Source organism: Eutrigla gurnardus, assembly GCF_963514095.1.
Source record: "Eutrigla gurnardus genome assembly, chromosome: 6".
Lineage (NCBI taxonomy): Eukaryota > Metazoa > Chordata > Actinopteri > Perciformes > Triglidae > Eutrigla > Eutrigla gurnardus.
Window position 1 is genome coordinate 15,087,746 of NC_139920.1, and position 20,161 is coordinate 15,107,906.

A 20,161-nucleotide genomic window follows, 5' to 3' on the forward strand; every position below is an offset into this window, starting at 1 on the left:
ACAATGGCAGCTTTAATAGTGAGTTGTTGATTTTGAACTGAAATAGACTCCAAGATGACTTCACTGTGGAAAATCTGAAATCTCCAAGCACAGTGAGGAACCATTACTGATTGGTCAGTTTGTCACATCAGATTCATCTTTGGTTAATCAGTACACATGAATACTGCAACGCAACCAACTACGCAACACAAACGCGACAGGTCTCCCAATACACTCCCAAATGTACGATAACAGTTACCTTCCCCTTTTTGAGTCCAGAGGCTACATAAGGGGACAAAGTCATGGTTTGCTTGCTCCATATAAAGATCAAGTCTATCACGAGTAGACCAGGTGAAAAAGTCACCCTAATTCAGAGCATGGAGAGAAGGAATGGTAAATAAATAGAAAGTCTGCCATATTAACAGGACAACACGATGTTGATGGTGCTGAGAGGAGTGCCTTAACTATATTCAAAATGGAGTAATGACGGACAAACGGAAACACAAACACCTGGCTAAGTACTTAAAACCATCTCTGTGGCAGTAAGTGACACAGAGACACAGAGACACAGAGACACAGACACACACACACACACACACACACACACACAGGTGAAAACAATACCAGCCACACGCTATCCCGGCAGGCAATAAACAGAGAGATGATAACAGACTGACAGAATCAGCCAGTTAGTTGCTATAACAGTGAGTGAAGGTATCCACATTATCCAACAATGGCACAAAGAACTGACTCACAGCACAGCAGACCTCTCACCCAGAGGTCAACATAAAATTGCCAAAAAAGGTACAAAAAGAATATCTCAGGGATAATTTATAGTAAGGATGTATAGCGTAATATAGCGATAGATGCAGCAGTATAATTTGTATTGAACATACACAAATATGATAACGTGCACAATATAAACATATCAGTGGACACATATACAGCTATTTAAACAGACTGCTGAGGTGGTTCAATGTCGATTTATCGGGTGAAAATCTCATTGCAAATTTGAACTTGGTCAGAACATGCCAGTTCCACATAGAAAGGCCCCGGCAGGTCATGTCAGGTTCAAACCCTTAACCCCCTTGCTGCTGAGCCACAATGCTAACCACTGTGCCTGCATGATGGTATACTGAATATCATTACCAGCTTTATGCTGATCAAGCAAATTCCTTTTACATTCACTCAGTCTGTAGCCATTTTTTTCATTTTCTATAGGACCCTTTGTTTCTGCTCTGTCCAAATGAAAGAAGTAGCAGTCCCTCATTACCAAGAACTGAGTTAATCCATCCTTCTAACCCCAAATTACTAGATAATGCTCATTAAGATGACTGTGTGGCATTTTAACATGCGCCCTAACAGCTGGAATGCCAAGATGTTTACATTTTAAAACAAATTCAAATATCGTGTGACTATGTAAACGTTTCATAATACTGTAATAAAAATTGCCCTTTGGCATACAAAGCAACTGATCAGCAAAATTGCAAAACTCAATAAAAGCTGCAAACAATACAGTTTTAATGCATACATGCCTATATGAACAAGAAACTATTTTAATTTGACAAAAATTACCGCATTTTATGGCAACTATTCTATCTAGAAGGCTTTTTTTCCCACCACATAACAGGAAATGCTTACTTAAGAGGCACGAAGGCATGCAGCAATGAGTGCCAAAAGTATAAATATTTATATTGCAATTAAATACTAAACCAAGTCACTTCACTGATTACTCCTTCCTCCCTCTCTAGCTTAAGTTGGATATATTTCACCTACATTCCAGGTTTGCATGAAATAACTTACTAAGAAATGCCCATAAAGATTGTGTTTTTTACGACAGAACAGAAAGATCCTTTAAAAGCTGCGAGCTAATCAGGAAACTATATATTCCTCCATCTCATCTCTGGTGGCGTTAGAAAGAAATATCACACGAGGCATGGCAAACTTGAAAAAAAAAAAGATGACAAGGCTGAGCAATAAAACAAAGATGATGAGTACACACTGTCCAAACTCTCCAACATCATTCATGCCCAGAAGCTCAAAGCTGGCACGAATGACAGACTCACACCCCTCCCCACACAAACGGAGGGAGGGGGGAGAGAGAGAGACAGGGAGAGAGAGAGAGAGAGGGAGCGCCTGGTACTGGGCTGATTCAGCATGATGCTAAATCAAACCCAAGAGCATTAATTACACACAGCATTATCAATCAGAGCAAAGTGTGTGCAGGGTTATAAGGTTTGAGATTGATTGGACTGACGATCCATCAAAAACCAGTGATGGCCATTGTTGGCTTTCTGCTGATCAGCTAAAGCTCTGCACCACAGATGGAGAACAGGGGTAGGGTGCGGAATGGAGAGGGGATTGAGGTTAAATGGGTAGTAAAGAAGGGGGGGTGGGGTGTATGTCATTTGCTCACTGCTGTGATTTGTTTGTTCAGGAGAGGGAGGGCTCATGGGGGATTTGGAAGGAGGTGGGGTACAGAGCTAAAACATAGTAGGGTTTAATGATCAGCTAATCCCCCCCCCTCCTCTACTGCGAGGGCAGTATATAACACAGGGCAGCCTGCTGCTCTCACATCATTTTAAACAGCAAAGAAGTCTAAGGGAGGGAGAGAAAAGAGTGGTGAATAGAGCACAAAGTAGAAGAAAGCTAGAGCAGCGCAACACTATTATATTCCACAATCCAGGATTGGACAACAAAGTCACGATGACGCCGTTTTGCTTGTTGTTGCTGGCGCTAGCTGGTGTCACTGTTGCCATCCCTCTGGCGTCACCAGGGAGAGAAGAGTACCCCACGCTGCCCTCCAAGGCCCTTACCACAGCACCCAGCCCAACCGAGGCAAAGTCTCGCTTTGCCATGCTGGATGATGTTCGTCTACTAGCAAACGGACTCCTTCAGCTTGGCCAGAGCTTACGAGAGTTTGTCCACAAGACCAAGGGCCAAATCAACGACATCTTCCAGAAGTTGAACATTTTCGACCGCTCTTTCTACCAGCTCTCAGTGGTCACGTCCGAGATTAAGGAAGAAGAGGAGGAGTTGAAGAAGACCACAAATTTCTTGAAGACCAACAACGAGGAGATCAAGAACCTGTCGCTGGAAATCAACTCTAAGATCAACGGCATCATTCAGGAGCGTACACAGCTGCAGAGCCAGGTCGGGAACCTCGAGGAGAGGCTGAAGGGACTGTCTGAGAGCATTATCACTGCTGATCAGCTTAATGAAATCACAACGCTTAAGGTAAGCAGCCAATTTGTGCTGAAGCAATTATTCTGAGTTCCTTATTCAAGTTTCAATCAGCTAATGAATGATATGTGCCTATGTTGCATCAACAGAAGAAGTTAGCAAATAAAAACTGCACAAAAATACCCCTCTAAATCCAGTTAACAATGGAAATTGCTATTTTGTTACTGATTTTTTTTGTTTGTTTGATAGGTGATGATATTATAAGCCCCGATGGGTTTAATGCCTCTCCTTGCACTGATTCAATGTTCTGTCTCTTTTTTTGCATGTTAATTGTGCTAAATACATACAAATGCATTTAGTGCATCAAACTAAATGCCACTTATGCCATTTGTTGCATTTTTGTTTCCAACTCCATGTTGGACATATGTCCCAACGACATATGTGGGATATATGGGCTATCGAATTGTGTAAATGATTACAGACATAAGAAATTAGTTGGATTCATGTGACTCAACAGGTGCAAACCTTTAAAACATTGTACAATACCTCATGCTGTCTGGACAAATAATGTTTTTATTATGGTATTTTCAGGATGTGATTGAATCTCAGGAAAAAACGATCATCAATCTGCTGAATGCCGTGAAGGAGCAGCATGATCAGCTTGACAACCAGAAATCCAAGATTATAAATCTGGAGGAAAAGGTAGACAACTGCTTAACAGGATGTCGTTACATTTTGTCTTTGAGATCTGTGAGAATCTAGTTTGTTCCTTAAAGTTATCTGTGCAAATTCTGCTTTACGTGAGAAATGTGAATATGGGAGGAAACTGCTTTTTACAGAGTTGACAACATCATTTAAAATCATTATTTTGAATTCTCTTGCAGCTCAGCTATGACAGCTTTCAAGATACCGCCGATAAGTCTATTGATTCAGACACCGCATCTTCTGATATGTTTGAATTTCTGACAGGAAATTTAACTGACCTGGATGTGAATGGTAAAAAGTATTTTTAAAATGTATTATCAATTTTTCAAATGTTGGTTTGGATATTAAATAAATAAAGACAATACAAAGGTTTGGAGAAATTTGGATACATATATTTTGATTTTCCTAATTATGTTTCAGACCTCCCCATGGACTGCAATGAGCTGTTCAACAAAGGAGAGTCAAGAAGTGGAATCTATGTTGTCAAGCCAAACAATTCTGAGCCATTCAACGTGTACTGTGAAATGGGTTCTGGTGAGTGAGACCATAGCAGTCTGAGCTCTAATTGAGAGCATCAAAATACTGTTTCTGTATTCAGGAGAACTTTTCTAAGACACAGTATTGGCATTTATGCATGTTTCCAATGAACACGCAAGAAGCAAAAAAAAAACCAAGAGGTTATCAAGCTAGATAACCCCAGGAACAGGTCATCCAAAAAGGCAGACAATGGGGTGGATATCCAATTCACGTTATCAGTAGCCCCACACAGATATTCTGCAATACTGCCATGAGAAGATTCCCCCCTTGAACAGGATGTGTGAAACGGGCTTTGATAAGGAGAATTCCTTGTGTAAACTTTTATGTGACTTGTACAACAGTAACTTGACTTGAAATCTATTGCTAATCCATTATATAGATGTGGGCTCAACAGTCATCCAACGCCGGGTCGATCATTCAGTGGATTTTGACAAAACATGGGACAAGTACGAGAAAGGCTTCGGAGATCTGGAAAGTGAGTACTTTTTGTGAGTAACACATGCCAAGATACACAGAACCATTTAAACTGACTAACCACTTCAACTTGCACGGACATTTTGGTGATTTCAAATACTTCCTGAAGGCCTAGTCATAGGAAATAGTCATTGTTATATAACAGTCCTGAACTGACAAAGTGACTTCCTGTATTGTCAGAGCACACAGCACTTCTTGGCAGCTTTCCCTGCGGCGCTTACTGGCGCTGACAGCAAGTCGTACTGTAGGTGCAGTCATGCCACATTCCAAAGTAACAGCGCCTACAGCTATGAATTTCAGTTGCTACTACTTACCTGATTATACCTTGCAATTTGGAGCAGCAATCCACCGCAGGCCAAAGAAAACAAGTGTAAAGATGTGCATGTCTGCTCTGATTAAAGAAGTGTATCTCTAAGCTTATTGGAGACAAAGTACAAACTGATTATTTACTAATAACTGAATAAAAAAGCTGCGTGAAAAAACATGAGAAGACCTTTCTATTTGAAATGAATTAAAAACGTGTGGAATGTACAAAAGAGCCATAGGACACCAAAGGTTATTGGTCATTCCTTATCCCACAAACAATCTTTCCATAAAAATCAATCTATAACCTTCGGAGTTTCCTTGCAAACAAATATGTATTTTCACATAAGAGATATCCTCACAAGATAACAACTGACTCATGTTTTATGCAGAGGACTTCTGGTTGGGTTTAAAGAAGATCCACAGCTTTACACAGCAGGGAGTTTACATCCTGCGTATTGATTTGGAGGACTGGAAGGAGGGGAAGCACTGGGCTGAGTACCGCTTCTCACTGGAGGGTCCCTTGAAGGGCTACACCCTTCATGTCAGCCACTTCTCTGGTGACCTGCCTGATGCCATGGCCAACACCACTGGCATGAGATTCTCCACAAAAGACAGAAATAATGACAACCACCGAAACTCCAACTGCACTCGCAATTACACAGGTAAACAGTTTTACAAGCCGATTCAGCAATGCTTGTAAAGCAAAACACGTATTAAGCAAAGTAATTGTGTTAAGACCAACTTGTGTTTATATAACTTATGGTTCTTGTCCTGACCCTTTGGCAGGTGGCTGGTGGTTCAATGCTTGCAGAGAAACCAACCTTAACGGAAGGTATTCGTGGTTGAGGGCAAAGGGACGCTCTATGAGAAGGAAGGGCATTCACTGGAAGCCTGGCACAGGGCCCTCATATTCTCTCAAGATGACCAAGATCACCGTACGACCAGCCCCTACTGCTGAAAGCTTCAACTGAAACTCATAAGCCATATCTTTTCTTACAACATGACTTGCATCTTTCACAAACACTGATAAAAGTTAAAACGTTCCTCAGAAGTGGAAAGTGAAGTAACTCCGGCAAATTCTTAGTGTATCTGCACCAAGCTGATTGCTTCCCAACAGCATTTTGCCAGAGGGCTGGTGCTGACCAACAGATAACAGGCCAAAAATGTCACAAGACAGACATTGCTGAACTGTGTAATGACGCAACCATGCCACACAGTTCGTTAACCTATTGGGTGTGATCAAGCTAGGACAGTAGAACTGTCATTATGCAACTTCTGCAATCATTTGCAAAATGGACATATTGATCCTCATCAGCAACCAAATTCAGTGCTGGCAAAATGCCACAGTGCTGCAGCAGGATAGAAAATTATGAGGAGAGATTATGAAGCAATTCTAAAAACATATTTTCAGTGAACTTAAATGTATTTAACAGCTTTTATGTTGATAAAGCTATTTAAAATGTATATTATCTTTGTGATGTAAAGCTGTTGCATGTTTCCAGGAGGCACAAATACCAACATGTTGTTATTACATAAGGCATGCATATTATATAAGTAAATGTTCAACTGCATCTCCAACAAGGTTTTGACATTTTGTCCTGGTATTTTACACTGCTTCATCCCTAGTTTCATTGGAAACAAACCACGAGTGTGGGGGCAATGTAAGCAGTAAAATACAGTACGAGAGACACAAAGCTTTGGCAGCAAAAGGAAGAAGTTATTCTCTTTGTTGGTTCTATTTTTTTTACTCTGTAAAGTATTTAAACCATGTTCATGCTATTATATGATTTAATGCTGATATTGTTAGAAAAGAAAATGTTATTTCAGTGTATTTCCTATGTTATTGAGTCATATTGACTCTTGTCCATTATTACATAACATAACCAACTGTACTGTAAATGTGCCTCATATTAACATGTCATCTGACAAGTACCGCCCTAAATCATATTTATGAAGAAAAAATAAAACTTGACTAAATGTTACATCAAACGTGGCAACATTTTTTACAGTGTGTTGATCTTTAACTTTGTACAGAACCAAATCAAATTTTGGAGGTTAAAAAAGTCAAGAAATGATATTGATATAACCTTAGTATTATACTGTATGTAACATTAAGTATTGACATCGCAGTCAGCAAGGCAGTATACTCATTCATAACTTAATAAACAATATATCAATTCAAAAATGTGGATGCCTCTATTTGCATGTTTTCATATTGCTATAATCTGCATACAGTAATATAAATGGTAGTTGAATATATATAAAATACATTTTCCAGCTTAAGGTCTGAATTCCTCTGCATGCCGCTTATAAAATAGGGTTGTTTCATCAAGTTCAGTAACCTAGTAGAACCTGTTCAGGTTCAATGACCTCATAGAATAGAGCTGACATACATGTATACTTAAAAGGTAAGCTTACTAAAGTCTGATCCAAAGAACTTTCTTGGCAGTTCATTCATTCAAAAAGAACATTTAGACTAAGAATGCAACATTATAATTTCCTTTCACCTCGGCTCTCAATTCAGTCTGGCATTAGTTAATCTACAATAGGAAGGTACCTGGCTATTTGCAAACAAACAAAGCATGTTGTAGCAAGGTCATGTCAGCAGCAATGTCTGCTAGTAAAAATATCTAAAAGTGACCTTGACAGAAATAGCACTTGTTCACATGTAATATGTACTCACTACACTGGCACGTAACAAGAGATGAACATTAACAAGATACTGTGTCAGTCAACACTATGGAATGGTGGAATTAATGTGCACTCATTCCTGCAAGTTGAAGATGTGTTTAGGCTTAGATCGAGTTTACTGTCCTTCACTGACAAAAGTATCATTATAGTGAGTTTGCATGTATCTCATGGAGCACGTGACATGTTGTATATTTTCACATAACCAATCAATTTAACGCTCCAAAAAAAATAGCAGCTGTTTGCTGTAATATCCCTTGGAGTCATTGAATAAGTAAGCACTTTCCAAAAAGGCAATTTGTAATGTAATAAATGTAATGTTTGTACAGATGTTAATCCACATGTAAGCCAGTGGAGCTATGCCTGAATGACGGGCATGAAAGGGCTATGTTGAAATAAATTTCAAATCCATACATTCAATAGCCACTTTAAAATCAAAACTTGAAATCAGCTTGGATTTTGCAATCTATTGACAAGAAAGCTTTATCTTGGCGAGATGAATCTCCAGACAAAATTGACCAAACTTAACGATAAGAAACAAATAGTTCAGTTTTTTACACTCAAAATGTTTTCTTTACCTGTATGTGGTGTTTGGCACATAGACGTCCCTGGCAGGAAACTCAAGGATCTCCCTGGTGGGGCGTACCCTGCTGTCTGGGTAAGGTTTGACTTGCAGAAGGTCAGGGGTCAAGCAATAGTGGGGGTTCTCTGGAGCTGGAGAAATGTCCAACTTCAACTGGGCTGTTGTGACAGGATGACAGAATGGGAAAGGAAGTGAGTACAGAGGGACATTCTAGGTTAACAGCTAACAGGGTCAAGAAGTCTCAGTCCACATGTCCATACCTGTGATGGGTCTGAGTCTCCTCAGCACTGAAGAAGGCCTCCTCATGTCAGCTAGAAACTTATACAAGTCCTCATCACTCAGTCTGTCACCCTCCTAAAACACACATGTGCAACGTATTAATATGTGATAGTAAATTACAAAGAGATAGTACAACAGTGATGATAAGCAAGAGCATATTTGTCTGCATGTGTGTCTAAGCACTGCATTAAAACCACATACATTGCTCAAAAAAATAAAGGGAACTCTTAAATCACACATAAGATCTTGAAGAACAAATTATTCAAGTTGAAAATCTTTACTAATGTGTACATTATATAATTTAATGACAACAAATCATCAACCCATTGAGGGCTGGATTCAAAATCACACAGAAAATCAAAGTAAAACAGTTTAAATCACAGGCTGATCCAACTCGAATTTCACCACAGCAACTCATAATGTGACTCAGTAGTGTGTATGACCCCCGTCTGCCTGTATGTACTCCCAACAATATAGTGAGTTGGTGGATGGTGTCCTGGGGGATATCCATGAAGTCTAACAGACTTGCTGTTATACTGTGATGATTAAGTGTTCATTTTTCTAGAGCAGTGTATAATCACACTTGTGTATATATGGTTGTAAAAACCTGTTTGAAGAAGTTGGTGATGGTAAGAGTTGCAGGTCTAAAGCCTGTCAAACTGCATGACTCGTCTCCGCTTGTAGTCCTCTCCAGGGAACGCCTTCCCATGATGCTTGAGTTCCTCCGTTCAGACCATGAGCCTTTTCTCTCTGAACACGGGGGGGGGGGGTTTATATGATATATGTATATTAACATCTTTTTCTGGATTCTGCAACACACTCAAGATTAATCCCAAACTTCTGTCCTGACAGAGAACATGAAATTCTCTGATCTGCCTAGTAACAGGCAGCCACCACAGTCAGCATCAAAGATGACTTATGAGGTTAAAGGTTAGATAAACACCAAAGGTCAATCTCAAAATAACACACTAAGGATCATTATGGCTTGAAGTCAGTTGTTTTGCTCTGTTTGAATTTTGAAAGTTGTTTTTAGATAAAGATTTTACAGTGTCGGAATGCATTGACAAGACCATGAGCCTAATGCTGACTGCCAGGTCTGCCTAAAGTCTCTGTCCCCTGATAACTATATGGGACACTGAAGCTGTGAATAGAGAAGTGTAACAATAACCAAGAATTGATACTGAATGTTGCCAGTTCAAATCTAACGAGTTGTGTTAAAAGGGAATGTCAGACCTGAGAGGCTCATCTCCAGCTCTGTATCTCTCTCAAGACTGCCAGCACTGTTCACAATGTTCATCAGGTGGATGGCGGTCCAGGCGAAGGGCATGCGGTAACGGCCGAGACGTTGGCAGAACTGCTCCGACTGGCCGCGAAGCTTCTCCAGCTTCTCTTTATTCTACAAGAAGTTTACATAAGTCAGTTCTAAAATGTGGCTAACGTAATGGATAAAAGAGAACAACCTTATTATATGTATTACTATTACATTTTACACTTCAAATGTTGTCTGTACTTTAACATCTTATTCACATTGATCATACCTTGGCAGCATCTGACTCTTTGAAGACCATGTAAGGCTCAGCACACTCTCCAATGTCACCCTGCTGCAGCACCTTTTCCAGCTGCAGACAATCACAAACAATCAGTTACCACCCTCACAGCAATCAATCTGAATGATCATACAGGACAAAGAATAACCATCAAATATGAGCCAGTCATATTTAAATTACAGGATTGGCTTGTCATGACACTTTCTTTGGGAAATTACATTTCAAATGTCATGTTGTCTTGAAGGGCTACTCAAGAGATCAGATATTCTTTTAGTATCAGCTGCTCTGCTCACTTGGATCCCCGACCCAGGTGGTTCAAAAAGAAGTACCCACTACTATGCACAACAAAAACCAAAAAATAGTGAGTCCGGTTGAGCGTAGCTGTAACATGCCGTAACATTACTGTCACTTTTACACAAGGAATCTCTTCTCCTTGGACTGAAAGCATGTTGAAGCCTGAAAATGTTTCATATCTTCAAAGAGGTGTTTTTCCAAAAAAAAAACAAATTGACCTTACAATACATAACATATATCTTACCTTGATGACAAGGAAGACATCCTGGGAGGGGTAGGAAATGGAGAATACGGCAGAGCGTGCCAGCGTGGAGATAGCCGCTGTCTGAATGTGCGGGCGCAGCATCCCCTTCGTCTGCTCAGAGTTAAGGTCGAAGAAAAAGTTCTCTGATATCTGAGGGACACATCCAAACAGACACACAGGTGAATATAACAGAACTATGACATACGGGTTAAATGACAACCATTAGTATTCAATCACAAGTCTTGAGTGAATGGCTCTGTTACAGCAAGATGACATTTAAAAGCCTATTTATAAATATAGATAAAGATGAGAGATCTACTCTTCAAGGCAACTGCTACCCTCTAGTGTTTGTCAGCTCAGGAGAAGTGGAGAAAACTAGCAGTGGATGTTCTTGGGATAGATACATGGTTCCAGTGTGTGATTTAACTGCACTCCTACAAGCATAACAGGGCCACAACATAAAATTTTATGGTCAACTCATCAAATTCGGTTTGGCCTCCCAACAATTTTAATGGTTTGCAAAAGTGACCCAACAACTCAGGAAGAGGCACTGAGCTGAGGAGACACTGAGGAAAGCATAACAGCTTACCTTTTTCTTTTCCTTGACATCATATAAGGCCAAACTAGCAAATATCGGTTCAATTTCGATCTCAAACCTTCAACAGGAGAGAAAAAGGAGTGGGTCAGCAAAAAGCAGCAGTTAAATAAAAGAGCAAAAGGGCTTTTCTTTTTTCATGAAAGGGGCTGTCCACCACTTACTTCAAGGACAAGCACTTGACGAGTAGCCTCTGGCCAAAGTGTTCTTTGGGTACTTCAGGCACACAGTGGCGCTCAATGGGCTCCTCCTACACATCCACAGAGTAAAATCACAAACAAACAAATAAAATCAGTAAAAAATATCAGTGACTGTGAATGTCCATGCTGCGATTCAAAACACAAATGTATTCATTAAAAGAGAAGATTACTGACATCCTGGGACAGGTTTATAACACATTAGATTAATTTCATAGCCACAGCCTGAGTAACCTAGAAAACAAAAACAGGTTCCATCACATATAAAGGGCTAAACTCTACCTCATCGAGGGCGGGGTGCAGAGCGAAGAGTTCGCGGTGGCGGTTGGCCTTGCGATGCTCTTCATTGTGCCTGTCAATCTCCTCATTGGGGGCACGGTCGAGGAGGTGAGGGAGAAGGGCATCAGGGAGGGAGTTCTTCAAATCAAAGATGCTGCAGGCCCAGCTGCCACGCGGGGTGTCGTCTATAGACATCGAACGTCGCTTCAGGTCATCCTACAGGACAAAAACAACAAAAAAACATTAAAATCTAATGAATATTATGGCTGTCAATATATATTCTAAATTGTCCTGGCTATAACAGACAATACAGCCAACATAAGTATGAAACTTTAAGGTGATCTCCTCACGATCTCCCTACATCCATAGAGGAAATTTCTCATTTCAACTTTAAACAAGCTGTTCCCCGTTGCAGGCTTTCAAAGCGAGTGACAGGAATAAAAAGAATCAAGGCACCCAACAAAAAAGTATCTCAAAACTGCTGTATCACTCCCAGCCAGTTAGGACATGGTGCTAAAGTCAAAATGGGAAGAAATAGATATTTAGTTCAAACCGTTTTTTTTTTTAAGAATGAATATTCAAACATAATGTTTTGCCAATTTTGACAGCCCCAATATATGTGGTCATCCACATAGCTTTTTATCATCAGGCCGACACAAAGATGATGTAGTACCTGGTCATCCTGGTAGGTGCTGTTGTCTGGCATCTCATCAGCCTCAAACACCTGTTTGGGCAAGCCTTTCTGACGCTCCTTCTGCTTGTCCAGAGTGTTAGGGTTAAAGCCTGTACCAAGCTTGTGGTATCTAGGGAGAAAGCAGTCATTAACTTAATATTATTGTACAACGTAGTCATAATATTTCACAGATGTCAATTTTAAAGAGCCTATAATAAAAATATGATTAATTCCACACAGTGGAGCCTTACTTTCTGTTGACGACGGCCCAGTCTTCTGTGTAGGATCGGACGCAGTCTCTGACATGAGCATCAGTATCCCTGCAGCCAGACAGACTCAATCAATCAAACAAGCTTTATTTTAATATTAAGAGCCAGCCTTTAAATGCATTAGTCTAAGTGAATAAAGATGGCAGGCTATCAGGCTGATGACTTTTAATATTTCTGATACATCACACAGTGAAGTACACTTTCAATGTTTGTGCCGCCTCTTCTAACATACTAAGAGCGAGACCTACAGTGAGTAACGACATCAAGCACACAGGTCTTTGGTCTGGCATGAAGCATGACTGATCAACACTATGTTGCAAACATTTGAAGAAATCTTTCCTGAAGTCACTATGTTTTTTAATTGAAAACAGTGCTCATAAACTAATTTGAAAAGTCAACGTTCCGGTTTAAATTCACACTCAGACGTTTTATACTACTTCATAATTAATCAATTTGCTTTATTTGTATTTATTTCATGTGTTTTTTTTACACTTTCAAGTAACTAAATGTATCAAATGTAATCTATTCAAAGTAATTCATATTAATAACTCGCTTTATAAACACTTAGTAGTTTCTCTAGTTCGAGGATAAAATGAGTGACGTTTACTTGAAGTTACTTCAAGTAACTTTTTACTTGCTACAAAACAGTCAGTCATGTAATACTCATGCGTCTATATGTCCAACATAAACACCATCACAAGAAGAGTGGCTATCATCTATATAGTTCTTATTAAGGCCTGTCACCGGATGAAACGATTTACAGCATGCAGACCAGAAGAGCCTAGGTTTCCATTTTGACAGGCAAAGCTTTGCAGTGAGCGGTACATTAGCAATTTAAAAGGAGGTGGAATTTACTTTTTATGTTAGATTTTGTGGTTATGGCTGATACTGCAAAAGGATCAGCGAAGAGAAATAGCTACGAAAAAAAAACCTTTAAGCTTCAGTAGCAGGGGGACATTTTTTTGTGAGCATGACCTCATGGAAAACAGTACCGCTCTTTTCCAAAAGAAAATGAATGAATGAACGTTTCATCATTGCTCTGCAACCCTTACCCTTCCTCGGGAACGGCTTGTGCCACTGTGCGACACTCCCTGGGTGTGTGGATGACCTCAATATCATCTGGGGGGAACTCGATCAGATCTCTCAGGGGACCCGACTCAATGATGGGTGGGTGAGTGATGAGGTACTCCTCAAAATCCACCGGCTCCACCGCCTCTGTGAGGGGAACCTGGTGAGCGATAAGAGGCAGAGATCAGAGGGATGGGAAAAGTTAATAAGCTGTGAAGACATCATCAGCTATTCAGTTCCCCTGTCTGCAACTCTTCTTATTTTTAATGTACATAAATGGCTTTGTTAAGGCTTAAAGTCTGTAGTTTAAGACTTTAGGGGATTGATTCCCAATATAACATCTCAGGAAAGTAGCAGAGTTATGATGTATTAGTCATTCTACGCATGGGTAATTTCTGTTATTACTGTTGAAAGAGCAGTTCTCGCCCGAGGGATCATCTTTATTTCCAAACAGGAAACTGACACGTAAAAATGTTAAATGTGGGCAAATGCTTTAAAATGCCTGCAAGGTGACAAAAGAAACCAGATTAGCAAGTGTGCTACAAGCTTTGACTAATGGTTTCATGGCTCTTATACTCTGTTTCTAAAGTGAAAAACCTAGGGGATAACTTTGTTTCAGCATGTTGAAGTGTGTGTGTGTGTGTGTGTGTGTGTGTGTGTGTGTGTGTGTGTGTGTGTGTGTGTGTGTTTGTTGTCTCTTTCTCTCCCTCATGAGGAATTTGAACATAAATACCTTTCACAGTTTAATTACAAGTCAACTGTAGCCTAATTAAGGAGGAGACGAGGAGTGTTTGCTGGTGGCTCAGTGCTGCCGAGGGGTAATTGGCACCATTGCCTTAACAAACATACTGTCTGGCCTCATACATTTGTAACCCGACAAACACTGCAGCAGAGACTGGGTGTGGGGAACAGGTCGATCAATAGTTATCCCTCAAGGCATTTAAAATGACATAAACAACAGCTGTATGGCCATTCAAAAAACAGAAAATGTCATTCTTGTCTTAGGTTGGAAAATTGTGGTGCACTTAGACTAATGTCAGCAAGTATCGCTAATGTTAAAATACTGCACTTGCTTAAACATTCATCAGTGCTGTACATGACAAAAGGAACCAAGTAGCTGAATTGAGTGATTCATATTTGAAGATGCATGACTTGCATTGAACCTCCTTCTCAACCCTTGTAAATCTGCAAAATGTTAAACTTTAAATTGAAACTACACTCTCCAGTGACATACTAAAATCTTCCAAATTATAAAACCCAGAAATCATACATTATCATTTTCCAACCAGGGCAGTATGTGATTTATTTCTGTCAACAACAATAAAGGGATGTTTAGCAGACAGTTCAGCAGCTTGTGTGTTTGTTTTCCCAACATAGCAGGCATCAGAATTTCATTTGGGCAAATGTGAAAAATCAACAGTACTTCAACTGTTGACAGCTTGGACACTGTTGTTGCAACTATGCTACGGTTTTCAGACAATGCAGTAGCAGCAACTGGCACACTTGTATAATGATCCAAGACAGGAGATCGATATTATGATCTGGCAATTCAATCGTCTTTGAGACTACTCACTGTGTTGCTTGTAGCAGTCCCAACGTTGAGGTTTTTGAAGAGTTGCGGGGAGCCCCCATACTGGCCAGCTATCTGCTTCCTGACCTCTGCTGCCACAGTCCTGTAAACAGAGATGAGAGAGAAGGAAGAGAGACTGAAGAATGTCCATCCTAAAAGTCTGTGTAATGATCCACGAACCGCACACTGTTGGCTTTACTAGGACTTGTAATTAGGGCTGAGAATCACAACAATATAATACTATAACAAGTTTTGTTCATAATAATTAAGGGAGGATACATGTACACTCTACTGAGAGACATTAAGTTATGATATATTATGATCAATACTGCAAGACAATCTTCTGTGACACAACCTGTGTAACTGAAGAAGAAAATATCCCTCTAAAATGGCTAAATTAAGTAACAGGAGTGTTTACTTCAGTAGTCATCCCACATATTCTGCAAAATCCAGCTGGGCATGTCGGACGTCTCTCTCTGACCTTGTTTCCTGTCTCTCTCTAACCTTGTTTCCCATCTCTATTTACACTGTTCACTGCAAATTACAGGCAAAAATACCAATAAAATAAGCGGTTCGTATGTCAGATGTGTGTGATTAAAGAGAGAGACCCACAGTATGAGTATCAAAAGAGAAACAATCGAAGCTCTGGTGCCACTGTATCAACAGTATCCAAGGTACACTTACAATATCAGTTGTGGTATTTTGTCCCGTGATGGGACGAGTAATAATAGTCTATTATAGATAAACTAATAGATAGGAGAGGGCAGCCCAATTGCAATTATGTCACAAAGTGGTTAATATTGTGTAATAATGTCTTATTGTGAGATATTTTCTGATTGAAATTCAAAGTGACACTTGGTGTCTGGCAAGACTTACCGCTCTTCAACTAAAATAAATTCAAATTTTAGAAGCACTCCTTCATACTACTGGATTTTGCATTAAGCGGTCGAACATGAGGCTAACTAACTAAATTGAGGAGAACACTTCTTGTCTTTACAGGATTTTCTTTTGTGTTGTATAGTCTTACTGTGTCGAACAGCATCATATATTACACCCATTTAGAGAGGAAAGAAAGAAAGAAAAACCTCTGGACCTCAGTGGTCAGCACAAAGCCCTCTGTGTTCAACCACAGCTGTTCCCACACACATACACAGGTCCTTTAAATCACAGCAACCACCGAAACCACTCAGACCTTTGCCTTGAACAAAACAACAACGCAGCAAGTAGCCCAAAGTGACACAAAGGAATGACAAATTAGAACCAAGGACAAAAGCTGGACGCTGAAGACTCAAGGTGATGTTACAGAGGTAACACGGAGGCTATAAGAATCCAACAATTATGATTATCTGTGTTTTGTTCATTACACTTTTCTTCATCACCAACAATCTGACCCATTTTCCTGTGAGTTTTCACTTTCCATCCTGAAAGCATTATCACAATAACTAGTTTGAAGGTGACTTTAAACTCTTGGTTATGATTATGGTAATTAAGGTGAGCAAGGATTACGAGTCATCCAGTCAGCAATGTTGCAAAAGGCGAGCAGTTGGTGGAGTGGTTAGAGTGCATGCCATGTACGAACGTAAATACGCAGCGGACCCCGGTTCGAATCCCAGCCGGAGGTCCTCTCCTGCATGTCACACCCCCCTCTCTCTCCAATGTTTCCTATCTGTCCACTGATAATAAAGGCGTCTATGCCTAAAAAAATGTTGCAAAACTGCAAACGTCAAAACAGAGTATGGTTTCCCCTAAAGCCACTATCAGTTTATCACTGTTTCATTACAAAAAAGGCTGCAAAAATAGAGGTTTAAGTTTTTCATCTTCAGCAGGAAGGTGCAATGACAGCTCAATGGCCCAACTTGCCAGTTTAAGATGAACATGATAATGTAACTTAGCAGAGCAGTAGTGGCCTCTGCAGTGCAACGCTGTCACCGCTGGAGGACTGAACCGACAAGAACATTCCACAGTCCTCCCCAATGCCTCTCACCAGATCTTTACTTAGCACTGGTAACCGCCCAGAGGAATAACTTGATTAAACAAACAGCCTTTGTGGCTATCTGTTCAAGATGGCAGCACCAACAATAACTCCCAGGAAATATAAAGCGGTGACTATTGAAGATCATAATAAAAGTGAACCATTAAACCGAGACATGTAATGTCAACTTCTCTGCAAAGCCGCACTCAATTTTAGTCACTTCATTTGCCTCAACGTGTGTCATTAATCTACTCACATCCATTTAACCTTTACTCCAGGGATTGTCACTGTGATGCCAACTGCACAAATTCCTACAGTGGATACGACATCACAATGACTTGCACAATAAAATGAAATCTGATAGAGCCAACCACCTTTGTGAAGGTTATGATGCTCATTTTCTGTTGAAACTGTGTCAGAACGCTGTTGCCCTATCTATAAAGTGTACATGAAATCAGTGTTTATGTCAGCTGAGCATCCTATCAGGCATCTCCGCCTCATCCCATGTGATAAACCTGAACAATCAATATGAAATTTGATGTGTGTATAGGCCTATTCAAACTTTAATACAAATGCATGCAGTCCAGTCTTGATACCGAAAAAGGACACGGACATCTGGAATGATCAAAACACACACAGCTTCAGAATCCATCTCAACTACACTTCTAAAAGAGGAAAACATTGAATATCGTGTGTATGCCTTTTGTAATAACATAGGTTTCCCATACAGAAACTGAAAACTAAAGTGACAACATTACATTCCACCTTTCCAAAAACCTCAGATCATCATGATGAGCTCTCCTGAAGAAGGGTGTCAAATCGGATTTCATCCATAAAAGATGTCTGACATTGGTCCAGAGAAAAACTGAACCAAGAAGCAGACAAATGTTATTATGTTGGTTAGCTCAGTAATTACTACAACGACTTGACTCCGACTCAAATGATCGGCGTGGAAAGTGATTAAAACATGTTTGTTTATCCACCCATTCATCTATCTATCGCCTGGGATGATGGTATTTGACAGCTAGCACAAAGCCCTTTGTTAAAGAGATTACTTTGATCTGTCTGAGGGGCGGGGAAGAGATTAATACATCCCTATTTGATTGCCGTGGAGAGATGCTTTGTTTCCAGTCTTACTGTATTGCAATTGTCTGGTCTCGCTTGTCAGTGCTGTTCTTGCTTAGAACATAACTCAAAGTTCAGCCTCATCTCTACCGTTAGTGCCTTCTAGCTTCCCATCGTCAGCTAACGTTACTGGAGGCAAAGACAGCTAGCTGTCTAAAATTAACGGTTTTCCATTTATACTATGTCCCGTTCGGCGAATTAACGAAAACCCGAGTTCCGTTTTGCCAATATACATTTATTACAACATTATATCTCGCTCCTTTGTTAGCATTCAATGGGGGAGAGAGAGACTATAGCAGCTATGGGTGACGCTGTCGGTCTGGGTGGGTCTGAGCATCTTTGCCGATATGGCTAACACCAGCAGCTAGCTCGGAACAGCCAGGCTGGGCTGATGGCTGGGCCTCAGTCACAGGGCTCCCTCAGCGGTGGTCTGGAGGCGACCTACATAAAGCTCAACAAAATGCTCGGTGGGCCTTTAAAGAGCTCGTTTCGGGGTCTCAAGTCCTTTACCTGCTGATTTTTTGGGCGAAGGCGCGGCGTTCAGCCATGGCCGCTGATGTGCTTTATAAATCCCAGGCAGTCAGGCTGGCAGCAGGCAGACTCCGCTTTCCACTCACTCACTACGACCACAGGGAAAACTGGAAAACGGGAGAATGGCAGCATTACCGTAATGACCATACTGGTGCGCAACAGAACACACCCAAAGAAAAGACCGTGCGCACTGTAAGGCACCTGAGAGCTGTTAATGAATCATTTAAAAGTCGCGCCTATGGATGTGATGTGTTGTTATCAGTTATTGTCTAGTTATTTCTCCTTTACATCTGTACATTTCTGAAATGTCTCCCTGACATAGAAAATACAAATTAAATAAATCATAAAGGATAAAGTCATAATTTCAATATTTTGATTCTGATCTTTTTCAATTTTCATATTAGTAATAAAGAAAAATCGAAATATTCTTCGATTTTAAAAGGAGTTAATTATACGTCCCTTAATGTTTTAATTTGTAATCAAATTACATTACTTTTCATCAGTTCCTCTCAGGTGTAACCGCTTTGTGGGCATTCAATAGCAGCCTCATGTTCCACCTTTTGTATTCTTCATCAAAAATATCAGAATAAAATATCAGATTTTCCAGGAATTGGTTAATGTGTAAGACATTTAGTCTAATTCATGTCAGAGAAGGATCACTTTTTCACAAAGTTTAACAAAATAAATAAATATACAGGGTAGGCACAGACAAACATACAGAAATCCACCGCAAAAACACAATTCAAACAACTAAATTTGAATTTCACATTTTAAAAACAGTTACTAATTAAAAAATAAAGTAATAAAATTGCAAAAAATGTTCAACAATACTGACCATGGTAAAATGCCTATGATAAATTGTATTATGGTTTGTTTTGTGAACGTGCTATTGAAAGATACCGGGGAAAGTTAATTAGAGGTGACGTGATTAATGTGTCTGGATGAAATACGCCTGTGGCTTTTAATTCGCCTGACAACAAAGTATGTTTTTGTCACAGGGCATAACCAAACCAAGCGGAGTGTGAATCGCCGCGTTTCAACTCCGCCCGCTCGGGCTTTATTG

General features: G+C 40.1%; 2 protein-coding genes across 14 annotated transcripts in view; one reads left to right on the top strand and one right to left on the bottom strand.

Moving 5' to 3' along the window:
- Positions 1-19,223, bottom strand: part of dock7 (dedicator of cytokinesis 7) — a 44,359-nt gene extending 25,136 nt beyond the window's left edge. For all 13 annotated transcript variants that reach the window (XM_084011017.1, XM_084011018.1, XM_084011016.1 and 10 more), the window contains exons 1-14: positions 19,078-19,223; positions 15,474-15,573; positions 13,885-14,060; positions 12,815-12,883; positions 12,564-12,693; positions 11,894-12,106; positions 11,579-11,664; positions 11,409-11,475; positions 10,820-10,969; positions 10,273-10,353; positions 9,968-10,130; positions 9,342-9,484; positions 8,716-8,809; positions 8,451-8,613 (exon numbers count right to left, since the gene is read on the bottom strand). In XM_084011017.1, the coding sequence (XP_083867143.1) occupies positions 8,451-8,613; positions 8,716-8,809; positions 9,342-9,484; positions 9,968-10,130; positions 10,273-10,353; positions 10,820-10,969; positions 11,409-11,475; positions 11,579-11,664; positions 11,894-12,106; positions 12,564-12,693; positions 12,815-12,883; positions 13,885-14,060; positions 15,474-15,573; positions 19,078-19,115 (1,673 nt within the window). In that variant the 5' untranslated portion in view covers positions 19,116-19,223. The remainder of the gene's footprint in view (positions 1-8,450; positions 8,614-8,715; positions 8,810-9,341; positions 9,485-9,967; positions 10,131-10,272; positions 10,354-10,819; positions 10,970-11,408; positions 11,476-11,578; positions 11,665-11,893; positions 12,107-12,563; positions 12,694-12,814; positions 12,884-13,884; positions 14,061-15,473; positions 15,574-19,077) is intronic.
- Positions 2,639-7,032, top strand: angptl3 (angiopoietin-like 3). The gene is made up of 7 exons (XM_084011037.1): positions 2,639-3,216; positions 3,754-3,864; positions 4,047-4,158; positions 4,288-4,401; positions 4,784-4,879; positions 5,574-5,846; positions 5,971-7,032. Exons 1-7 carry the CDS (start codon positions 2,686-2,688, stop codon positions 6,153-6,155), a joined length of 1,422 nt encoding a protein of 473 aa, XP_083867163.1. The 5' UTR covers positions 2,639-2,685; the 3' UTR covers positions 6,156-7,032.
- Positions 19,224-20,161: the final 938 nt, after the last annotated feature.